The sequence below is a fragment of the Artemia sp. Qi Xiang Cuo genome, chromosome 3, assembly GCF_049724085.1.
Source record: "Artemia sp. Qi Xiang Cuo chromosome 3, ASM4972408v1, whole genome shotgun sequence".
Taxonomy (NCBI): Eukaryota; Metazoa; Arthropoda; class Branchiopoda; order Anostraca; family Artemiidae; genus Artemia; species Artemia sp. Qi Xiang Cuo.
The window spans coordinates 86,048,267-86,064,761 of NC_142796.1; the positions used below are offsets into that span (position 1 = coordinate 86,048,267).

General features: G+C 34.6%; 1 protein-coding gene across 1 annotated transcript in view; it reads left to right on the forward strand.

The window, feature by feature from the left end:
* Window positions 1-4,483: 4,483 nt before the first annotated feature.
* Window positions 4,484-16,495, forward strand: part of LOC148954697 (uncharacterized) — an 82,509-nt gene continuing 70,497 nt past the window's right edge. The window contains exons 1-2 of the mRNA XM_089086700.1: window positions 4,484-4,549; window positions 11,913-11,982. Coding sequence (XP_088942826.1) covers window positions 11,916-11,982 — 67 coding nt within the window. The 5' untranslated portion in view covers window positions 4,484-4,549; window positions 11,913-11,915. The remainder of the gene's footprint in view (window positions 4,550-11,912; window positions 11,983-16,495) is intronic.

Sequence of the window (16,495 nt, forward strand, 5' to 3'; positions counted from 1 at the left end):
TTTAATATACATATACACATACATTTTGATATAGTAATCAAGATGTTAATATTATTTGATTTATTAAAGTTATATAAGTTAAACACTTATATTTTTTCAGCAAAGTGCAAATTATGTTCTGATCTGGGGATAGCATAGGGGTTTTGAGCCCTACTCATGTTAATTTCTGCTCGTTTTGAGTTTGACTCGGTTATTTATTGTAATTCTGTTCGTTTTGGGTTTCATTTATTTATCGATGCTGATTTGTGGTAGTTGAATATTTGATGTATAAGGATATTAATTGTTGAAAGATCCATCAGTTCAAGAGTTTGTTTCACTGTAATTTTATTTTGATTTTCAATGCTGCAAGAACTGGAAAAAAAAATATTTGTAATATAGTTCGTTTTCAGTGAAGCGCCAATGACGCAGTAAGCTTTAGGTTTTTACAGTTAAGGAAGGGGGCAGTATTCAAACTTTTGTTTGTAGTGAAACTATATTCATCTTGAACAAATTTAAAAAGAGCTAATAAATTAAGCTGAATATTTGATGCATAATGATATTAATTGCTGAAAGCTCATCAGTTCAAAATGTTACTATATTTTTTTAATTAGCATTAACCAAACTTGACTTCTTTCGTGTGTACCATTAAGTGCAACAGTACCGAATAAATAGCTCTTTTGAAAGTACTAAAAAAAAACTTAAGCGAAAATAGCGAGCTATTGACTAGGGGGGACCCCTCGTATACGTAATAATTTCTGTTCGTTTTAAGGTTTAATGTTGCTTCTTACTTTCAGTTGAAAAAAGTTATTTTTCTTTTTAAGTTCTCATCGTTTTTTAAATAATGCTGGGAAATCCGGTGCCCACTTCATAGAAAATTCCCTTCCCCCATGAAGAATTCATCCATTAAATGATCCTCCCACGTAACCCACTCCCCCCGAACCTCTCCCCACCAGAAGAAATCTCCCTGAAAACGTCTGTATACTTTCCAATAACCAATACTAGATGTAAACAGTGGGCAAAGTTCATAATTTGCAGCCCTTCCCCCGGGGACTGTGGGGTTTTTCATCCTCAAAGACATAGTTATTAGATTTTTCGATTTTGCTGAACAAAATGGTTATCTTCAAATCTTGATCAGGTGACTTTGGGAAAAAATGAGCGTGGGAGGGGGCTTAGTTGCCCTCTAATTTTTTGGTCACTTAAAAGGGGCACTAGAACTTTTAATCTCCGTTCGAATGAGCCCTGTCACGATATTCTAGGACCACTGAGTCGACACGATCATCCGTGAAAAAAAACAAAAACAAATAAACACACATCCGTGGTCTTTCTTCTAGCAAGCAAAACAAAATTCCATATTTCTGCAGATAGAAGCTTGAAACTCAAAAAGGTCTCTGATACGCTGAATCTGATGGAGTGATTTTCATTAAGATTATATGAGTTTAGAGGGTATTTCCCCATTTTTTTAAAAAGAAGGCAAAAAATTTCTCAGGCTCGTAACTCTTTATGGGTAATACTAGACTTGATTAAACTTATATATTTGGAATCAATATTGAAATCTAATTCTTTTTATACATTTATTGGTATCAAAATTCCTTTTTTTAGAGTTTCGGTTACTATTGAGCCGGGTCGCTCGTTACTTACAGTTCGTTACCACGAACTGTTTGATGATTGTTTAATGTATGTATACTGTTTATAATGTATTGCATAATGTTTTTTCACCAAGTAGCGTCTGTTAAATAAAAACTTTTCTTCACTACCGCTTGAAAAGCACCTACTTCAATAACACCCCTCTGACTCTCTCCCCCCCAATAAAATATTGTAGCTGCGTCCCTGTATATAGGGTTGTGTAAATTACCAATGAACAGCTCGAAGCAACCAAGTTTTATTTTGACTGTCCCTAGTGCTTTAAGTTTAACGTGGATAATAGTTACCATTCCTGAATTGGTATCAAATTGCGATTATTTTAAATTTGAAATTTTATTTTTAAAAGCTTTTATTAATTCTTGGCTATTATGAGGCATTATTTACTCTGTGAACATTTCATTTGGGGGGGGGGAGAGAAGGAGTGTACATTTGGGGGGCCTGAAAGGGGAAAGGAGGATTTCCAGGGTCCCTCTCCTAGAAAATTCTGAATAATAGAAGCCTAAACATGTTTCTCGGCATCAAATCGGTGTCAATAATCGGTATCAAATTGCGAATATTTTAAATTTGAAAATTCATTTTTAAAAGCTTTTATTAATTCTTGGCTATTATGAGGCATTATTTGCTCTGTGAACGTAATTTCAACATTTCATTTTCGGGTGGGGGGAGAAGGAGTGCACATTTGGGGGGCCTGGAAGGGGAAAGGAGGATTTACAGGGTCCCTCTCCTAGAAAATTTTGAATAATACAAGCCTAAACATGTTTTTAAGTTGTCTGAACACCTGTTCTGAGAAATTGTTTTATATTGGATAACAAACACCAAATGATAAAAAAAAATTAAAGATGGCGTAGACCTGCCCTAAGTATTCAAAGACACATTTTTCAACCGATTACGAAGGAAATCTATTATTTAGCGAAGACGCTACCCAGTTAACGACAAAGAAATTACACAATAGCCTACATAATAGACAATACACACACATCAAGCAAACGTAAAATTAAGCTGGTAGTCCTGCTTCTGCGCCCATCCGGTGGTGGAGTACCACCAATGCCGTATTCAGGGAATGGGGTTACCCCGTTTAAACCCCCAAAATCCTGTGTCCTACTCGTAAAAACGAAATAAATGCATATAGACAAACTTTTTATGCTTTTTAAAGTTTTTTTGTAAGCCCCCCCCCCCCCCTGAACCAAAATCCTGGATACACCCTTAAGTCCCACCCAATGTGCATGGTGCGTATACATTTTTGTACACTTACCGTACACTATCAAATTTCAAACAAAACTAGCACTATCATAGTTTGTACCGTATCAACGTTAATTTGGTAAAAATTATTTTGAGATGCACCACTAAACCTAGTTCAATTTTCAATATGTTTGAAAATTGTTCAATATGTTTGTTCAATAGTTCAATATGTTTCCGCAAAAAAAAATATGTTTTCATAAAAAAAAGAGCCTGACAGCATATAAACCAGTTTCTCACCAATTTGAAATTTTACGGCTACTTAATACATTACAATATTTCCCAAATTATTAGAGGGGCAACTGCCCACCCTTAACCCCTCCCAATGTCGCCTATGGCCTGCTGTTTACTATCTTGGATCTATTGCTGCGGTAATGATGAAAATTGGCGAGAGGGTAGTAAAGTCACTTCTGAAAAATGATTTAAGTTTAATAAATCAAAATCTACCTACCTTATAAATAAAAATTGTTTAGTATATGTGCCTGTTTTATTTCTTATTTGCTGCAGCGTAATAGTGCAGTAAAACTGTCTTATTCTGAGAGAGTAATGCTTCAAAATCTTTCTTTTAACGAAAATTGTATACATGTATCAACTAAAAAATTGAACGTTTGCAAAATAATCTTTGATAAGTTGATATGCAAGAATTTCTTATGGAGAGGGGCTCGAAAAAAGCAAAATATCTGAGTACTGGATGGGGTCGCCCTCAGTCGCCCTCTCCAAGTCGCCCTCAGTGCTAAGAAAAAATTAAAAACGCAAAAAAAAAACAATCTAACAAATTTAACAATCTATCAAACAATCAATTCATTTTGATAATTAGCTGGGCAGAAGGGTTCAAAGCCCCCGTACACAGGACTGCTCCTTGTATAGCAGCAAAACAGCGCTCTTGAATTTTACAAATATTTCCGGGAGGTAAAGTTACTTTTAAAGACATGATTCTTCCCCCCCCCTTATTTTTAAGTTTTTCTCCCCTGAAACAGATTAATCTGATCAAACATGCCGACAACGAGAGGATTATAATTACTTACGTATCGGATAAAAAAGTTAACATGCTCCTCTTCTCTCCCCTACCCCCCCCCCCCTCGAAGGAAATCTCAACCCCGTCAAATTTCTTGGGATGTAAAAAAAAAAGAAAAAAATATATTTACATAACAAAAGCTGACTATCTTATGCAATAAACTTATTCAGAAATTCGCCTTTCTCTCCCGCTCCTCAAGTAAAATAATGTTTGTGGTACAGTTAAATTTCTTGTGACATACAGATTTTCCAAGGAAACGTCAGAAATGAGAAAAGCTGCTTCAGAATATACCAAAATGTTGATCTAACTGTTTCTATTTGCTGTAGCACGATAGTGCAAACAAAGCATCTTCTTCTTAAAATGTTAAGACTTCAGCAGAAAATTAACACTGAACAAATTTTCCATGTTTCAAAGAAGCAAATCATAAATTATTATGTAAACCAGCAAATAATATTCACGGAATGCGTCATTAAAAAAGTGCATCGCTCATTACGTAATTTTTTCGCATACTTGGGATGTCTGACGTCATCGGCGATCTAAACGATTATTGGTTAGCCATTAGGTATCTCTTAGAGATGTACCTTTATAAAAATTCTAACTGGTTTGATGTAACTTCACTAAACCAGAAATTAACTAGCGTTAGACCGTTGTGGATACATAGGAGGCTTCGACCACAAGGTAGGCTATTTGATCAGTATCCAATCTTTATCCACCCCGTATCAGAGGTAAATTTTCAGTTTGGTCTAGAAGTTGGGGGAAACAGGCCCAGGGGTCTCGACCTATCCAAAGTGTGATCGTATTATTTGATGACGCAAGTTCTTTTTTCTGTTTTGACAAATCCCCCCCCCCCCGGTCTTAAAGTTTGACCACCCTAAAATGATACAGATTTAGTGGTTATAGACCCCCCTTAATGGTCAAATATATACCCTGGATTTTATATACGTAATTAATTTTCCATGTGTCACTCCTATCTTATATTTACTTTAACGGCAAACAAGTAATATCAACTGCATCAAGTGATGAGAAAATTTATAGAGAATATAGAAGTTCAGCTATGTAGTTAATCATTAGAGGGAGGAGGGGGAAATAAATTGTTGCACTTCTAGAATTAAGATAAGTAAGTGTTCTAGAATTTTAAAAGCAGTTTTCATAATTTTATTGTGTTTCTTCCTGGTAGGGCCAACCACTAAAGTAGTACCCCTAAAATAAATTAATTCATACGAACAAATATGTTGACAATTTTTCTCCCGCACTATTCAATTATTACCCCTTTTAAAGGGATGCATTCAATTTTCTTAAATTTGTTATGATTCTTCTTAGTTTTTGGCAGGTGCTTAACACCATCAACCACCCCCCCCCTCCCTCTATTGATGTCCTTTTTGCAAGAAGGCATAGGCTACATGATAATCGGAAAACCAATTTGATAAACCAATTGATAAACTAACTTTTGTCTACTTTATATCAGAAACATAATTCCCGTTTGGTTTAAACCAGTGGTTCCCAGCCAATTTTGGGCCATGCCTCACCTAGTCATTTCTAAAATCCTGATGCCCCCCTCGTAATATATTAATATCGTTATTCGAAATGTTGTATATATTCACCGGAAAAAAGCTTTAAAGGCCATTAACTTGGTGTCTTTTTACGGGTCGTCCTCGTCCTCTAGGCATATTTAATACTAATTCAAAAATATTGTCTGAATACAACGCCTATTCTACGACATATGACATATATATGCAATATTATCGTTCCAATACTATCATGTATCTTTTTTGCTATTTAAATGTATATGAATGTGACGTCACTCACACGAGAAACATTTATTTAAAAATTAAGTCTCTAAAGTTTAGTCAGCCGAAGGACACGTGCTGCCCATGACCCATCAAAAGGGGAGCCATGCTCCCCTTCCTTCTGAAATTTGACCCTGATAAAACAAATTAATGCTTGCAAACGTACCGACAGCCAGAAGATTATGCTTTTTCCTTAGCATTCAATTCTTGCCCCATTTTTAGAAAAATATTCCGTTTTGTGAATTTTCGGGTGTTCTTTTAATGCATGTCTTATAGACCCCCCCCCCTAGTAATATTCCTATTTCAAGGTCACTATATAACTGTTCAGGAAATTTCTCCATTATGTTGTCAGATACCAGTAGAATGGGGGGTGCCAGTCGTGACTACACCACGTGGTTTATGGTTTTCTCAGTGAGAATGAAAAAACAGGAAATTTTTCTCACTTGAAAAACCATGAATTTTGTCACATTTATGGTAATTCTCACTTGAAAAACCATGAATTTTGTCACATTTATGAAATTCTCACTTGAAAAACCATGAACCACGTGGTGTAGTCACGACTGGCACCCCCCATTCTACTGATACCTGCGGAAGTCTTAATTATTTTTCTTCATTATATACTTTTCTTCACCTATACATCTCAATCATTAATTTTTGGTAATTTATCCTTTATAAGATCTTTTTGGGTTTATTTTTTTATTTTTTATCTATAAGATCTGATTTATTGGTAAAATCAGTTCGTTCATTTTTTTTTTTTTTTCGTCAGAGCAAAAAATCAAGAAATTTATTTTCAATTTTTTCTATTGTTCTAGATGAATACCTTTGTGTGCATAAAGGGTTTTTAACCTAGCCTTCAAGATAAGTTAAGCACAATTCCGATAACAAAAGCCCAAAATTCTAGCTATCTCTGCATTTTAAAAAAGGAGACAAAATGCAGTGGAAAAATCAAATGATCATTTGTTTGGGGTGTTATTTTTCGGGCGGGGAGGGATGAGGTACAAAACAAGCTTAAAAAACGGATCAAAAATTTGTTTTTACGCTTTTTTTGTTGTTTTTACGACCCGGAGAAAAACTTTAGGAAGGGAGGTTCAAACCCCATAACTCTCCCCCTGGATGCGAATCCAGGGGAATGCTTGTTGAATAGGGCACAACAAGCCCTTAGGCATGAAATATAGTTCAAAAAGCATTTTTAATAATGATTGAATTTCTTTGAAAAAGATTATACAAAATTATTGTTAAGATATCCCTCCTTGTTCTATTCATAACCACACCCCCTCCTAGGGTAGACCCCGTTCACACCCATCAATGAAATGTATATACTTTAAAAATTTGTTGATAAGACTTTTACCCAAAAAAGGAGATTCGTCCGAGGTGACGAGTTGCTGCAAGTTGATTACAACAGGTGCAAGTACCCAAAGCCCTTGGGGGAAAGGAGGGGGCATAAGAGATCTACCTAGGGGAAGGTCAAAATACGTAAAATGTGTATTTTTGTCACGATTTCTTAATTTTTTCAGGAGGGGGTCACCGGATAATCATGATGTGAATTTTCTCTTTTTCTACTTTGTGCACATATTTAAATTGATTCATGGATACAGGAGGAATCAAGCAAACAATCTCTTGGACTGCACTGTCACTGTATGCCTTGCACTGACTGCAATGTGCTGTCATTAAGATTAATTCATGAATACTGGAGGTACCAAGGAAATAATTTCTTAAACTGCGCTGTCACTGTTTGCACTGCACTGATCTGTGCAAGGTGTTTAAATTAATTCATGAATACCGAAGGTGCTAAGTAAATAATTTCTTAGACTGCACTGTCTTTCCATTAAGTTAATAAAAACATAAATATCAAATTATGTTTGATAAATTAAACTAAAATTGAATTAAACTAAGGATTAAGATTGAAAAATACGAACTCAAATATAGACTAAATACTTCCATTGTACGTCCGCAAACCTCGTACAATAGAAAAGTAAAAAGGATTACATTTTAAGAAAACATAACAGAGTAGAAAACTCAAAAACGAAAATCAGCAATACGCTAACGTCCGACAGGTGGCCCACTTTCCACGTCTGGTGTACATCATGAGCAGCACTTGTTCTGCCACACGCGGTACGATTTTAACCAAACAACACATCTTTGGGTATTTGTGCATTTTATGGTACACCGCTAAGTCAAGTTTGGTTAATTCTAATGAAATATAATAAAATAGGATGAATATATAATAATTTAGAAACAAGTTTGGGCTATATATTTGCACATTCGGGGGGGGGGGGGTAAAGCATAGCGTATATTAAATACTTAACCTAGTTACCTCCCCCCTAGACCCCAAATAACAACAGTTTAAATATTGTAAACGCAATGAAAACCACGCTTTGCATTCCATTTCTCTATTGCAAATACCCGTTTGACGGGTATCCCCTTTAGTAGTTCCGTGTACAATATGTAGTGGTGTGTGCCATAAAGTGCACAAGAACCCATCTTTAAATGATTAATGATACAAACTGCGCCTCTCGCTCCTGTCAAAGCAAAACACAGGTTAATTCTTTGGCCCTTTATTACTTCACTTGATGTTAAAATTTTGCGCTTATGTTCTTAAAATTGTTCTGTAGTCACTTTTAATTGCGATATATTCATCTCGGAAATAATAGCCAAAATTCACATTCATTATTATCTCGTCTATCACTTTTTTGTCACTTAAGCGTCTGATCCTTAATAAATCTTTAATAGTCACCAAGTTACAATTGAGCAGTTTCAAGGGGTGGCCCACTCTCAAAATTATTACACACCTTGTGGAATATGTCCCTCATGTGGAAGTGTACCATGCGTGGCGTGAAAAAGTTCCACATTGTGAAAGTATGCGAACAACTGTATTTTGCCACACATGGCAGATGAAATGGCGCTCCAATGTGTAAACCAAGTGTCGGAGAGTGGGCAATCCCTCGGCCAGTTCTGTGTATAGCACAAGGTTAAATATATAGTTATACCCTATTGTGTTAGAATGAAATTGCAAAAATAAATCTTTTATATTCATCATATGTTTTGATTTATTGGTGATATGATAAAATAGGAGTTCATATACCTCTAAATTTCCCTATTTTTATCCTTGGAACCAAGTACATAGTATAAGAACTTTGACTTATAAGACTAACTTTTGTTCGTGAGGTATAATAGTCTATTTACCAGGAAATAAATAATTCCCGGTCTGGTGACTTGGTGTCTAGCTTCTAAAGGGGAAGGCTGGCAACTGTTCATTCTAACTTGCTGGTATTCTAATAATGTTTCGTGTTTCAGAACCCGCTCGCTAAGTGTGGAAGATATATTAAAATAGGAATTTTAGAAGAATTTAACTTTATCTTCTGTAGTTTGGAAACACTTTTTGTTTTTTACCCCTTTTGCTCATACTTATTTTTTTTCAGGGGGCGGTAATTCGAGGAGAGAGGCAGATGTTTAAAAAGGGTTTTTTTAAAAAAATACCCCCCCCCCCGTAAATGTTACACTGTTTTATGTATTTTTTGAAATTTGTAGTCTTTCCAAGGGGGGGGGGGATTATGCCTTCCCTTACCGTCGAGTGTGGATACCCTTGTGAGTTTTGCAGCAGCTTTTGATTCTTGTTTTTTTTCCTTTTTTGCTTTCTATTTTTACTGTTTTTTCTCGTTTTGTGTAGCACTGATTGGGGTCTATTATAATCTACTCAATTTTATTTGATTAATTTAATGTTTTTAACTTTTGTCTTCTATTGATTTAGTTCTATTGAAATTTATGTATTCCCTCTCTTTTACTGGCCTTAAACCTTTAGGGGATTACCACGATGTAAATTGTAAAATTAATTAATTAGGAATAAATTTTATCTTTGTACCGCGCGCACCACCTGTGACGTTTTTTACTCTTATGCACCCCTTGTGACGGCATATCTGTAAAATATAATGTTTGTCTTACTGCAGGCCGTATCATGGGCGTAGGGATGGGGGCAGGTTGGGGCAGCTGTCCCCCCTAGACCTTCAAATTTACATTAGATATGGCTGAAAAAGCAGATGGTGGGAAAAGCAGTTGATAAAGGCCCTCCATCACACTATTGACTGCCCCCCCTAAACAATATACTGCCTACGCCCATGGGCCCTATATTTTTAAAATGAATATGCTGAAATTAAACAAAGAAAAACGAAATAAAGTAAAAAGTAAAATAAATATGACAATCAAAAAGGGGGGGGGGGGGGTTGAAGCAGAATGCTTCTCTGAAATCGGAAGTAAACAAGGTACACCAAACAAATCTCTTTTAGGAGGGGGTGGAATTTTAGGGAGAATTCAAATATCTAGATAAAAGGCAAATTACAAGAGAAACTGAAATAGCATTTTTTTTCATACTTTACAATTTGTACTTTTTTACTATTTAACTTTCAAACTCTAGGTGACTTTGCATCCCCTGTCACTCAGTAGATTCAGTGCGTAGTCAGGATGTTGGGAATTTCGTTAATAGATTTTATATTTTTGACAAAGGCGGTCTTAGAGCATTTAAAAAGGACTCCATTTAAATTCCTCTGAAAAATTTGTTTGGAGCTGGACTCTTGCCTTACTGACAAACATAGACTTTCGACATTCAGACCTTGTCAGATCTAGAATTGACTTGACGGTCAACTAGGTTACAACCAACTACCGTAGTTCAGGATATAATTGAGAGGATTTTGTTTATACGGAATTATATACGGATAGGATTTTGTTGAGGACTTGTTGTACGCGTCCCTAAAACTACCCCCTAAATCTGCTTTTTATGCTGATACTTGCAATGTCAGAATGAGGGAGGCTTGGGTCTCTGGGTCCAGCTTTAGGTCCTACAAATTTACAGAAAAATTATGCAGATAAAAAACCCTTCGAAGACCTGGCATCTGATTATGGCATGCATATACTTATCTCTACTTGGCTTAGCATACTTCTCTGATTATTTAAAAATAATCTCAGAGTGTCCCCTAAAAAGTAATACGAAGAACAGCATAAACTACTAAGCTGGCGGTGGGGGCAGATCTGAAGGCCCTGCAGTTTTTTGCCTCATCTACTGGTGATATGCAAAACATATGCTGTAGATGAAAAAAGGTACAGATAATATTGTTGTTGACACTGCTGCTTATGCTTTGTATTTAAAAGTTAAAATTTTGCGCATAATTTCATGCAAGATTTGCCAAAAATTTGTTTGTTTTAATATAGTACAAAAACAACAAAAATTAGGCGAATGTTATAGACACTGCTGCTTATGCCATGGTATTTAAAATTTTAAAATTGAACTTTTTTGCGCACAATTTTATGCAAGTGTTGCCAAAAAAAATTCTTCAAATTTGTTTGTTTTAATATAGTGCAGAAAAACAAAAACAAAAAAAATAAGTCGAATGTTATTTGTAATTAAGATTTTGAAAAATTCATTTATTTTGTCTCGTCGGTTGATGACTCAGTTTAATCGACCAAGAGTAGTCAACCCTGAGAAGCCCATATTTGGTCTTATGGTACAACACCCAAACAGGTCCGGCTTTTTTTGTAGATAACTTTTTCAAATTACTTCGGCAATTCGTTTTTCCTATTTTTGGCAAAGGTAATATTACAGAATTCAAAACTTTGATGGTTTAAAATGGCCACAATGCATATCAAGATTACAAATAAAAAAAACTAAACACTCTTTAGATGATTTGAAATCATTTTAAATGATTAAATTATTAAAATGATTAAAAATGATAAAAAAAAAATTATTTTAAATGATTAAAAAAAACAATCAATAAGTAAAACCTATGGAAACCTGTAGATTAATTGAAAGACATTATTTTGAAAGCTAGTACTACTTAGTGGATCATTCGAAATATACCTAAAATTAATTTTTAAAATATAAAAAAAATTATTTAAAATATTAAATTATTTTCAATAAATAAATTAAAAAATTAAATTAAATCAAACAAAATAAAAATTTTTTAAAATTTATTTTCGTAAAAGTTGAAATTTAACGTTTAGGCTACCCTTTAGCTTCACTGGGGGAGGATGGAGATGATAAATTTTCTGTTGAAATAAGTGCATTATTAGTGATGAAAGAGAAGAATAGAGAGATAAAGAAATGAAAGAGAGAGAACAGAGACATAAAGAAATGAAACCGAATGGCGGCACTGGGCAGTAATAAGATATGAATCATCAGGAAACTAAAATCTCTGACCCTAACATTTTGTTTAAAAACTTAAATATTATATGATACGGAAAACTTACTGCTTCATTTTGTTTTTCAGGCTATGAAAAGGATAAGTTTAACATTTACTCTTGTAACGGTTTTTGTTGGTTCAACTATAGCACAATTTGGTGAGTCTCTAATGTCTATAATTTGGCTTTTAGTAAGGATTGAATTTGCGTCTGGACATTTTCCAATTACTTTGGCCCAGTGGGATCAATTGGGCGGGACCAATTGTGTGGGAGAATACAAGGTGATATTTGTCATCCCCTAGATTCCCCCTCCCCCTTTTTGGGGGTATTTTCATTGAAATGCACTTTTCTGTTATTTTATTGATAAAATTGAAAAATAACAAATTTGGCTCTCCCCTAGTTTCTAGAGATACGTTTCCTCCCATCTCCTTCTTCAACTAAATTTTCATAAGTTGACGCCACTGCTCTGATCAAAGTTGTCAACGCTGAATTACCACACCAAAAGCCCAGTCATTGCATAGTAGAAAGCTTACAATTTAGAAGCCAGATTAAAGGATTAAATTCTGATTATTTTTGCTAGTTTCTTAGAAAAAGCTATATAAAAGAGGTTAATATATAAAAAATTGGAAAGCTATGGAAAAATATAACAGTCATAAGATTCCGCTGAGACGCCTTAGGTCTAGAGGCGCTCTCGTGCAAATGGAGATTATGTTTAAACATAACCTGCAATATTATGATAACTAAGATCTCCCTGCCAAGAAGAGGTGTAATTTGCTATGGGACAGGCAGGAAACCACCCCTGTGCCCCATTCCCTTCCCCCACCTGAAATATAGCGTCTTCAAAAATCTTATCAAAGCTAAGATAGGCTTACATAATTCAAGTGTCCACAGTTTTCTTTAATATATTTTTGCCTTTATGGTACTATATGGCTCAATTTTCATTTTTCACTTGGTCATTTTGGCTTGACTTGGGAAAAATCGGCGCCAACTTCACCCCCACCCCCACGAGTTTGACTGAATTCCACCCCTGCTGCCAACCATCCTTATAATGTTATAAATGCTACGATAGTAGATCGACATTGTCAAAACTTGACACAAAAAATCTAAAAGAGAAAAAATTTGAATAAATAAAAGGAAAAAATCTAAGGATAAGACAGTAAAATTTGTTTTAGAAGAAATAACATCCTCATAAGTTGAAATATTTTTAGTTAAAAAGTCAAATTCTCGAAATTCCTCTCCTACCCCTGAAAAAAAAAATTTACGAAGTGTCCTGCTGGAGTTTAAACCATACTTTGATCCACCTGAGCTCAAAATAGTGGGCGAAGCTAACATATTAATTTTTTTATAATATCAAGGACATCAAAGTAGAAACATTTTTTTGTTCCCTGAACCCATCTTAAGAAGATTTTTAACCAAAATGGAATTTTGGTTATAAATTTTCTAGGAATTTTTCGGAAGTTTTCTAGGAATTTTTCGGTACTTGTTTGTTAAAGCGAACACACCCAAGAAGTGAAGTTAGTCTAATCCTAATAAAACATACCAAAACATGATGATAATATAAAACTTATTTAACTTATAAAACTTATTAGAAAATTTATAAAAAATATGAAACTTATAAAACTTATTAGAAACAAAATTATGGAAAATACGACAAATAATTATGGAAAGTAGGCTGCGCAGAACGCATTATATTAAATACCTAACTTAACCTAACCCCTAACCCCCTCTAAAAATTGAATATATAATTAAAATATACCTAAATCGTAGTTTTCTCACTCAAAATAAGCAAATCATAACTGAGTCCAGAGAAGCATACCGGTTTTTGTCAGAACTTGGACAACGTAGTTCTTGAGTGTGTTCTGTTTAACAGACAATTGCCAAATTTTCTTTTTCGTATTTTAAAAATTATGAAGTTGCTTGGGTATTATGAAACATTTCGTCAGTGTTGCCACATTGAGCCGTGAAAATAAGAAAATATAACTAATTCGTTAATTTGACAACACGTATCTTCCTTAGAAATTCAAATATTGAGCCCGCTGATCCCGAAAGACAACTTCATCTTTATAAGGAAAGATACACCTTCTTAAGTTGTTTGGTGCAATTGAATTTTGGCTTATTTTTTGCTGATTTTGCCCTTTTAATTTTTTGCCTCCCACTACTCATAACTGTATAAATGTATATGGAGGTATTTTTTATTCAAAATTGAATTCCCGATATTTAGTAGTTTTTAAGACATATAGTGGGTGTGCATATTCTACTTAAACAACTAAATTAGCCAGATTTCAATCTCACTGTCCTTGGTACTTTTTTTTTTCTAGCTCAGAATACCTATTTAAAATTTTGTATAACTGACCTTCCCTAAGTAGACTAGAAAGTTCTGCAACTTGAAATCAGAATAACATATTTACTAAGACAATAGCAGCGATGGAAAAACTGAAACAATGCATATTTGTTCTTCTTTTCAAGTGAGCTAATTTAATATAATATTGGGATAATATAAACCTTATAACCCAAATACGAGTTTTGCAGCCTAATCAGTGGGCTACCTGATTAGACTGTAGAAGTTTCTCCCAAAACTTAGAAATAGAACAAGTTCTAATTTTGTGGCTATTGTCAAAAATTGAAAAATTCAACGTTCTAGCATTACCATTAGAATAATAACCGACAGTGCCCATACAAGAAGAATGGTCTCACCAATCGAATTGGTCGCACCCTGAATTTAAGAAATGTTGCTAATATCCATGGTGAATTTAAATTAGCTGTCAATAACCGAGCTGACCTTGACATTGGCACAAAACCCTAATTCGGGCAACGTATAATGAGTAATCGTCTCGTTACTGCTAGAATACTCTGCTGCAGCGTTGTCACTTGAAGTTGGTCCTCTAACAATTAATTTTAAACGTTATTATTTTCGCTCCTGTTGACTACAGTGCCGTTGATTACTGAAAGCGTTGGGTGGGGGGACTAAATTTTCTTGGTTAAAAAAAAACAGAGATACAACAAAAAACTAGAAAAAAAAATGCAGGAGGATAAATTTTCAGTTTTGTCGGATTTCCGTTAGTGAGAATACAAAAAACGTATTTTTGAAAATATAGGAAGGGTGGCAAATGGCATTCTGGTTATTTCTAAATTTGAATTTAAATGATAACTAAGGCGGAGTTTCCAGCAGAACACTGTCAATTTTAAGGTTCTTAAATTAGGTTAGTTAATGGGTATCAACTGGCACAAATGCACGATTTTTTTTCGGGGGCGGGGTCTCATACCATAGATCAAATTTATCAAAATGTCAAAACACCAGTGAATTACATGATTAAAAAACAAACAGCAACAAGAAAGCATAAACGTAAAACATGTAGATGAATTGAAATGACATTAGTTTGAAAGCTGGTATTACTTAGTAGATCATTCAAAATATACCTAAAATTTATTTTTGAAATAGTTTCCAAGTTCATAAAAATTGAAATTTGACATTCACCATTAGCTTTGTTGGATTAGGGGGAGGTTTAGTCCTATAGAAAAATAGGAAAATAGTGGCTTTTGAAATGCAATTTTCCCCGGTCTTAGCACTAGCACCAACACCTTCCAAAATATACTGGCAAGACAGCTAGAAAGTGTAAATAGTTTTAGATTTGGATTTAATTCATATTTTTTGAAAGTTTATTCTTTATGTTGATTTTCTGGTGGGTTTGCCCTCTTCCCCTCCCCCCACCCCCCCGCTGGTTCCGTTACTAGTCCTAGCAAAAAATTAAACAGTTTTTGTCACAGGTAGGCAGAGCAAAGCCATTTAAGAGAAGCCTTCTCGACGGATGAGCAGGAAATTTTCCCTGTGAAGGAATTAAGAAATCCTAATCCATACCCAATCTTTAGGATATTCCCCTATGTATGCCTCAATTTCAGTATTTTTGAGTAAGTAAGAAAAATAGTAGCTGAATTAAAGGGTCAACTGAATCATCTTCTCTCGCCTCGAACTGCAAAACAAGTATTTTCAAAGTTCTGATTGCGATACATAATTTGATGCCATCTTTATCTTCTTTTCAAACTCGATAATTGCTTGTGGGGAAAATTCAATTTTGAGCCTTTAAAGAGGCTCAAAACAGCCCACAGTAACCAACAATTTAAAAATGTATTTCTAAAAAAAAACTGTGAGAAACAATCGCCGTTTGTAGCTGATTCAGGAATGGTAATAATTATTTTCAAAAGTCTTAATAGTAAAATGCTATTTAGAAAACAAATTTGCAGAAATTTTTAAGAGCTTGAAATCCTCGAAAAAGGTGTCACAGCAAGACAAAAAGTATACGATTGGAATAATCATTGTTGAAAACCCAAAATAGGTAACTTACGGTCACAACCGTTAACAACAAGGGAAATCACATTTTTGCATGAATAGCACTACTCATGCTACCCTTGGAGTGGGTAGCATCCTTTTTTTGTTCTGTGTTTTTTTTTCTTTGTTATTAACAGGGTACTGAAACATCATAGAGTTGTTTAAGGCCTTGTTTAAAGCTAATTTTTATATCTAATTAGGACAAGGGGATACGTTACCTTTTGAGGGTCCCATTGTATTGCAAAGGAATGGCAGTCCAGTCACTAATTCGAGGACATGACTAACTGTTGCCTATTTAGATACTACAAGCATTCGTGTTGCTTTTTTTCTGCGTTTTTATGTCTCCTT